Source organism: Aaosphaeria arxii (genome assembly GCF_010015735.1).
Source record: "Aaosphaeria arxii CBS 175.79 unplaced genomic scaffold BU24scaffold_2, whole genome shotgun sequence".
In the NCBI taxonomy this organism is placed as follows: domain Eukaryota; kingdom Fungi; phylum Ascomycota; class Dothideomycetes; order Pleosporales; genus Aaosphaeria; species Aaosphaeria arxii.
This window is the reverse complement of record NW_022983475.1, coordinates 5,123,433-5,130,002: the sequence shown is the minus strand read 5'-3', so window position 1 is coordinate 5,130,002 and position 6,570 is coordinate 5,123,433. Positions and strand designations below refer to the sequence as shown.

General features: G+C 48.3%; 3 protein-coding genes across 3 annotated transcripts; 1 reads left to right on the top strand and 2 right to left on the bottom strand.

The window, feature by feature from the left end:
• Positions 1 to 267: 267 nt before the first annotated feature.
• BU24DRAFT_448623 (uncharacterized protein) lies at positions 268 to 1,274 on the bottom strand (the record flags this gene model as incomplete). Its single annotated transcript, XM_033530903.1, has 5 exons — positions 1,160 to 1,274; positions 986 to 1,058; positions 488 to 938; positions 434 to 453; positions 268 to 338 (listed from the first exon to the last, which is right to left on the bottom strand). The coding sequence occupies exons 1-5, from the start codon at positions 1,196 to 1,198 to the stop codon at positions 268 to 270; spliced, it is 654 nt and encodes a 217-aa protein (XP_033388676.1). The 5' UTR covers positions 1,199 to 1,274.
• Positions 1,275 to 2,452: 1,178 nt separating this feature from the next.
• Positions 2,453 to 4,202, top strand: BU24DRAFT_419877 (uncharacterized protein). The gene is made up of 2 exons (XM_033527324.1): positions 2,453 to 3,300; positions 3,351 to 4,202. Exons 1-2 carry the CDS (start codon positions 2,525 to 2,527, stop codon positions 3,742 to 3,744), a joined length of 1,170 nt encoding a protein of 389 aa, XP_033388675.1. The 5' UTR covers positions 2,453 to 2,524; the 3' UTR covers positions 3,745 to 4,202.
• Positions 4,203 to 4,263: 61 nt separating this feature from the next.
• Positions 4,264 to 5,012, bottom strand: BU24DRAFT_419876 (uncharacterized protein). Its single transcript, XM_033527323.1, has 4 exons — positions 4,978 to 5,012; positions 4,847 to 4,926; positions 4,706 to 4,795; positions 4,264 to 4,623 (listed from the first exon to the last, which is right to left on the bottom strand). The coding sequence occupies exon 4, from the start codon at positions 4,616 to 4,618 to the stop codon at positions 4,394 to 4,396; it is 225 nt and encodes a 74-aa protein (XP_033388674.1). The 5' UTR covers positions 4,619 to 4,623; positions 4,706 to 4,795; positions 4,847 to 4,926; positions 4,978 to 5,012; the 3' UTR covers positions 4,264 to 4,393.
• Positions 5,013 to 6,570: the final 1,558 nt, after the last annotated feature.

Below are 6,570 nucleotides of genomic sequence, written 5' to 3'. Positions count from 1 at the left end.
ATCTCGCTGCAAGGGTGGTAAGCCCTGCTACTATCATCTGGCCAGTTCCGACCCATCGAACTTATGACGGGCCAAAGTTCACAGAAAACGGTAGGAGCGAGTCCCCGCGTAAATCGTGAGTTTTTCTGATCGGGTTAAGGATCTTCCACTGGTGGAATTCCTGGAGGCTTCCATTAATCCTACTGAGTCGGTTGAGGCGGCTCTTTTCCCTTGTCGATAGATCTCTGGTAGTTTTTCGGTTGGGCGTCCTCGGCTTCTACCAAAATTTCATCCCCCATAGGCTTCTGAGGTGGATGATGCCTCGACTCCAATCCATGAGTATTTTGGCGTAGACGAGACTATTCGGAGATCACGTATGGGAGGCAGAGATAAATATAGAAAAGCAGGGAGAGATTTGAGGCAACCCCCAGGCCTATTAGAATCGGATGTCTACCTATCCCGTCATAAGGGCATCTATACGCAACAGTATGGTTTGCCTGGTGCTTACTGTGATCTCGGAGTAGCCTCGCCCATCCTTCTCTTTTTCTGCTTGCTGGAAGTAGTTTTTTCGTGTTCCTTTCGCTTCAAGCCTTGCGTGCCAGCAAATTCAGATCTTTCGGGAGCATTGATTTGATCATCTAAGTGACTAAATCGACCCGTAATGTAGCCACCATGACTCCTCCGCAGCTCCGTCACTTTCTCCTTGAGATCGGTCACTTTCTCCTCAAGTTTGATCTGTCCCCCCTTAAGATCAGTTACTTCCGTCTTGGGCTCGATGGCTTTCTCCTTGAACTTGGTCAAATTCCCCTCGAGTTCCGTCACTTCCTCAAGTTTGGTCACTTCACTCTTGAGCTCGGGTGCTTCCTTGAGCTCGGTCATTTCTTCCTTGAGTCCAGTTACTTCTTCCTGGAATCCAGCCAATTCATTGCTCGACTCTTCTAGCTGGCATTTTGTGGACACTATGTTGATTAGCCTCAAGAAACCAGAAGCAAAGCTCTGAACGTACCTGAGGGACCGACTTGAGTCAGCAAGCTGTCCGCGGCTACCTCTACTGCTACATATTTGACCCCTTTCACTTTCTGATAATAATTAGCACACTATGGACATTTTCTCATCGGTGCTATCATTGAAGTTCCAGCACTTGATCCCGCAGAACAAGGTTTCGTGGGAGACAACATACTTTCCACATGTCAGGATCCTCGACTGTTTCTTGCGACATGGTGTAGTGCGTTGGGTAATTCACCGTGCAGTAATTCAAAGTGGGATCAAGAAGGAAGTCCCCTTGGGACGACGAAGGTCAGAGTGCGATAATCCTTGTCGATAAAGGTGGTTTCAAATCTGTGTTCCTTTCCTAATCATGACGAAAGCGCTTGAGCTGGTATAACAGGTCTTGCCTCACATTGGCTGATGAAAGCTATCCATCTTCCAAATTGCGGGGACGACCGCAATTGAACCTGGCAGTTAGGCATGTCGTGTTACATCGGATAGAATGCGACAGTTGGATTGATTAAGTTCATCTTCAAGCCGTGGGCTGCCAAGGTGCGGGCCGCTCAAAGCGGCCTAAGACTTACGTTGTTGTGTTGAAGTTCTGCGGCTTCATTGATAACGAAATCGCATTGATTGGTGCCTTCCACCAATCTCGGCGACTCGTCGAACGACTGTAGCGAATAGTTAGTTCGCCCCTGTAGAGGGTCAGTAGGTCCAAGCCTCACGCATTCCATTGTGGCACAATACCACGACGTCCTAGATTAGTAGATGGCCGTGTCTCCGTCGCTCACTTCGACAAGGATTGAAGCGGAAGATACATCTAGAACGTCATCTTTCCGACTTGCCGTATTGTTATTCCAGCGACAAAGCAAGGTCTCAAAAAAATCACTACAATCGAAGTTGATTTGTGGCACTACATGCATATGTTCATACAGCATTACCAGGGTACCCCTTCTAGCAAGGTTGGCGCTAACCACGAGTTCATTTTGTGACGCAAATCGTCCATGAAAACCATGAATCGAATGTCTTAGCGCTACCGCAAAGTTAAAGCGGGGAACAAGTGCCCGCTTCCGCAACCTCGTCTGGGTACATTTGAGTCGAAGAGAATGCACTAATCTGTTCATTCCGCCACTTGTAGTCGATAGATCGTTCGAAGGAAGATCAGCCAAGCAGCTTGGGGCCGAGCATACCTGATTTACATGGTTTGCTGTTTCGGTGATTACATGGGCGTGCATAATGTTGAAGTGCACCCATCCGATTCATAGTAGGCTTTGAGGCCAACCATGCTGCCATACTGTGCGTCAAATGACAGCGTCACAAATCGAGATTGCTCGCCATCTATTATTAATCAATCTTGCATAGCAACACTTGCCTTGCTAGCCGGGAAGTTAACTGATCCTGCGAGGTTGCAAGCCAAACATTTTGCGCGAATTGTATTTCTGTAAGATCTAGGCAATGTATTCTTGTACATTCACAAGTGTTTGTGACCGCCAAACAGCGCCCGTTTCTTCACCTTGTGTTTTCCAAGTCTGCCCTCTGCCTCCGTATTCAAGAGCTAATGCCTTCTGTCCATCAATCTGATAGGTATTACCAGGAATGTTCATCGTCTCATCTACCAGCTTCGTCCGAAGATTCACCTCCATTCTGTATCCCGGATCCAATGCTTCCGCCACTTCCAAAAACTACGGATATATCAAACGTCCCAGATCCAGTGTCGTGGAATGGCCCAGCTCGATTCAACGTCCCATCAAACGTCCCATCGAATGCCCAAGGTCCACCGAACATTCTAGCTCTATCGAACGTCCCGGATCTCTTAGATGTACCATCAAACATTCCAGATCCATCAAAGGTTCCGGATACATCAAACGTCGAAATAAACGTCCTAGTTCCGTGGAATGTTTCAGCTCAATGGAATAATCAAGCTCCCCAGTATATCCAAGCGCCATGGAACACTCAAATTCCATGGAATGCCCCAGCTCTGTTGGATCCTAACCCTTACGTCTTTTCAAATCCCCAACCTCTACTGGAGCCCTCGGGTTCAATAGATCCCCCGGCTCTATTGGAACCCCCGGCTTCATTGAGTACTTCAGCTTTAGCAGAATCTCCAGCTCCATTTGGTCCGCCAGGCCCATTGAGTTTTTCGGTTTTATCAGAATCCCCAGCTCCAAAACGCCCAGCTCTAAATCCCTCAGCTCCAGAGCACTCAGCTTCCCCAACCCTAGCTTCAAAGACTCCAAAACGCTCAGCTCCAGAGCGTCGAGCTGCAAAACGCTCCTCTCCAACGAAGCCCCCAGGGTCTTGGAATTCTGATAAGGCAGGCAACAATGTCGGCACGTAAGTACCCTCGCTACTCCAAGGGCAAACCCGTTACTTATTGTTCTTAGAATTGACCAATTGCCTTCATCAAGTAACATGGCATACCTTAAAAGCACACAGACCCGGGCAACTGTTACGGAAACAACACTTTCGCCGAAGATCGAGATGCATGCCCCAATTTCCATCGCTGCCGACCAGCTTGATACATCTACCCAAGGAAAGAAACGTCGTCTGTACAACTTCAAATGTGACAGATCAATTTCTGGTGGGCAGAGTTGCACTGCAAAGTTTACCATGATAGAAACACTGCACATGCATTTTATGGCGCATGATGGCGAGGGCTTCAAATGCGAGGATTGCGGAAGGGTCTTTCACCAAATGTATGAATACCGACGCCACCAACGCATGCACGAAAGGGTACGGTCAAGGAAGGCGGTGAAATGCGCGTTGAGTTCCAAGTAGGTTGTTCGGTGTTGGTAATTACGTAGCGCTATCGTTAAAAATCATGATGTTTCCACCCTCGAACCGGCTGTCTTCGCTCACAAATAGACGGAAGGCAATCCAAGAGATGTTAAAAAGGCAGAACCCAGAAGCGGATAAAGAATACTGGACTTCTATGAATTAATGCCGGAGGACCTTCAAGGAGCTGGGTCGCGAAGCATTCAGGAACTTAGTTTGCGTCAACATATGACGTGAGGGTTTCATCCGTCATCTCATTATGGAGAAGGTAGAGGCAATAAAAAGAGGGCACCGGTTGAGGCGCCCGATTAAGGGCCACGACAGGAGGATGAAGCAGATACAGGAGCTGGCCCAGGTGTTGGGGCAAGCGATGCAAAGGCTAAGGTTTATCCCCTGTTGAATATTACACAAAGACGGAATGCAATTATACTCGGTTGGGTGAAAGCACAAATAGATAGCACCGTGCGACGGGGTATAGACATGTTATCGATTGTACACATGCAATACATGCTAATAGTAGGTTGAAGTATTTAGGGACACAAGACGCCCAACTGGATATCACTATACATCCGGAAACCAAAGGGAGATTCAGTCATTACGGTGGTTTACGGGATTCGCCTCTCAACAAAACCGTCCGTAGTAGTTGCCCAGATTAAAGCTGGGGGCCAGGGTTTTGTGCTCCGGTAGGTGGTCCCCATCGGCATGCGTGCGCCAACAGTCGGGGAAGCGGGAAGCGCGACCGAGAAACAAGGGAGAACGTCCATCGACGGGGCTCGTCCGTGAAAGCCATGAATGCAGCCAAGTAACGCACGTAATACATGGGATCCACTCCCGATCCTTTTCGCGCCTCCCGCGTCTCGCGCCACCCTCCTGTCATCTGATCTGAATCAGTATTAGTTCTCGTTCATAGGTCAGACAAACTTGAAAGAAGCAGCTAGAAGGAGGCCAATCGGATGCCACGTACTAAGGTATCATTCAGAACTACCAAAATATGCTGCTAAGCTATTCTCCCAGACTATCTACGGAGTACATTCTCCAGCGTATCTATCGTATGCTTCATATGATCAGGTAGGTACACTCTTAAGTCCGTAAGAATCATGCTTACGTCAGCAATCTTCTCTCGTTGCTTTTGCAGCACCTCGATAGAGGTTGATAAAATGTCCTGCTTTCGGTAGAGAAGTGGTCCTATATCTGTCTGAGTACAATTCATGCTTCCAAGTTTCTTCCAATCCCTACCATATCCCCATGCGCGCAAAAGGTGCTGATGGCGGATCAATGGTTTTATCCCATCCATTCGACTACGTCGCTCACGGGCTACTTTCTTCTCCTTCTTCACGATGTCTAGTAGCTTCTGGCCATCAGTGGCTGCCTTCTTACTCTCCTTGTGGCGCTTTTCCACGCGTGGTCCGATTGTTTCCCGAGTATGCGTGACAATCTTGATGCTACTGGTCTAAGTACCGAATCTGTAGAGAGAACGTACCGAGACATACCGGTGATCATCGGCCACTGAAAGGCTCGTTTCGAGTGGTTCAGGAGGGCGCAGTTGAGGAATTTCCACGCGTGGTCCGATTGTTTCCCGAGTATGCGTGACAATCTTGATGCTACTGGTCTAAGTACCGAATCTGTAGAGAGAACGTACCGAGACATACCGGTGATCATCGGCCACTGAAAGGCTCGTTTCGAGTGGTCCAGGAGGGCGCAGTTGAGGAATGTCACTGTCATGTTTAGTACTGAACCCTTGGACAGAACTTGAGACTTACAAAGGCCGAGAAAGTTTTGCAAGCACCGATATATCGTACGAATTCATACTTGGGAGACGGATGTTAGACTTTACAGCGAGCCAGATTAAGGGAGTCATCCGTAGCATTTAAATCAGTGTGTACACTGTAATTGTTGATGCTGCGAGTGTACTACCATCTAATTAAACTATGGCTTGTTATAGTTAAGCGGGTTATAATGCGAGATCTCTGCACTAGACCTCACAACTTGCTTGCTGCATCCTCCTGCATGCATACGTCACAATTTGACGAGATGGTGGCTGCTTTATCTGGGAGGCGCCAGATCGTGGGGATAATAGCACAAGTCGATGCAATTGCTGGTCTAACGCCTGCTTCTAGCTGCGAGAAGGACTTGCGATTCAACAGACACTCTGTTGTGGGCACGATCGGCATGCATCAGCGCGCATCATTGGAGACGAGGCGGAAATCATCGTCTCTTGAATGTAAACGTCTAACGAGAAGAGCCCGGTCAAAGACAAGATCTCGAACATGCAAGACGAACGGGAGTACATCTGACGCCTCTTGTCACGAACGGAGTCAGTTATCCTTTTCAGCGCCAACAATCTCATAAGACCAAAGGAAGCAAACAACGCCTGATGTGTCAAAAGAGCTCTCGAGTTCAATCCCAGCCAGCGGGGTCTAGGAGCGTCAACGTGAGCAAGGAGCAGCAGCATGTCTTTGAGTTACAAATACCCCGCATGCTGTATGTTCAGATTGACCAATGTGGGGTTGCACCGCGACAATATTGGTGAATGAGCATAGAGAATACGTGACTCAACAGAAGGGAAGCAAGGAGTTCAATTCTGCATTACTGTATTGATAGGGTTGCATGATAAGTGTATCACACATCGGTCCATGATATGCAGCATCTACCGCAATAGGTGGGCTTGGAAACCATCGTATCCGGAGGCAAATTGCAGGGATATTAGCGAATTGGTCGGGTGAGCTTAAAAGCAGTCGGGTGAACTCGCGAATCAACCTCACCAACAACACCTACCTCACCAACAACACCTACCTCACCTACCTCACCTACCTCACCTACCTCACCTAC

Excerpts from the sequence above, each read along its gene's own strand:
- BU24DRAFT_419877 (XM_033527324.1), top strand. The coding sequence starts at position 2,525 with ATGCCTTCTGTCCATCAATCTGATAGGTATTACCAGGAATGTTCATCG. Across the intron at positions 3,301-3,350 it reads GCAGGCAACAATGTCGGCAC|AATTGACCAATTGCCTTCAT; the intron begins GTAAGTACCCTC and ends TATTGTTCTTAG.
- BU24DRAFT_419876 (XM_033527323.1), bottom strand. The coding sequence starts at position 4,618 with ATGACAGGAGGGTGGCGCGAGACGCGGGAGGCGCGAAAAGGATCGGGA.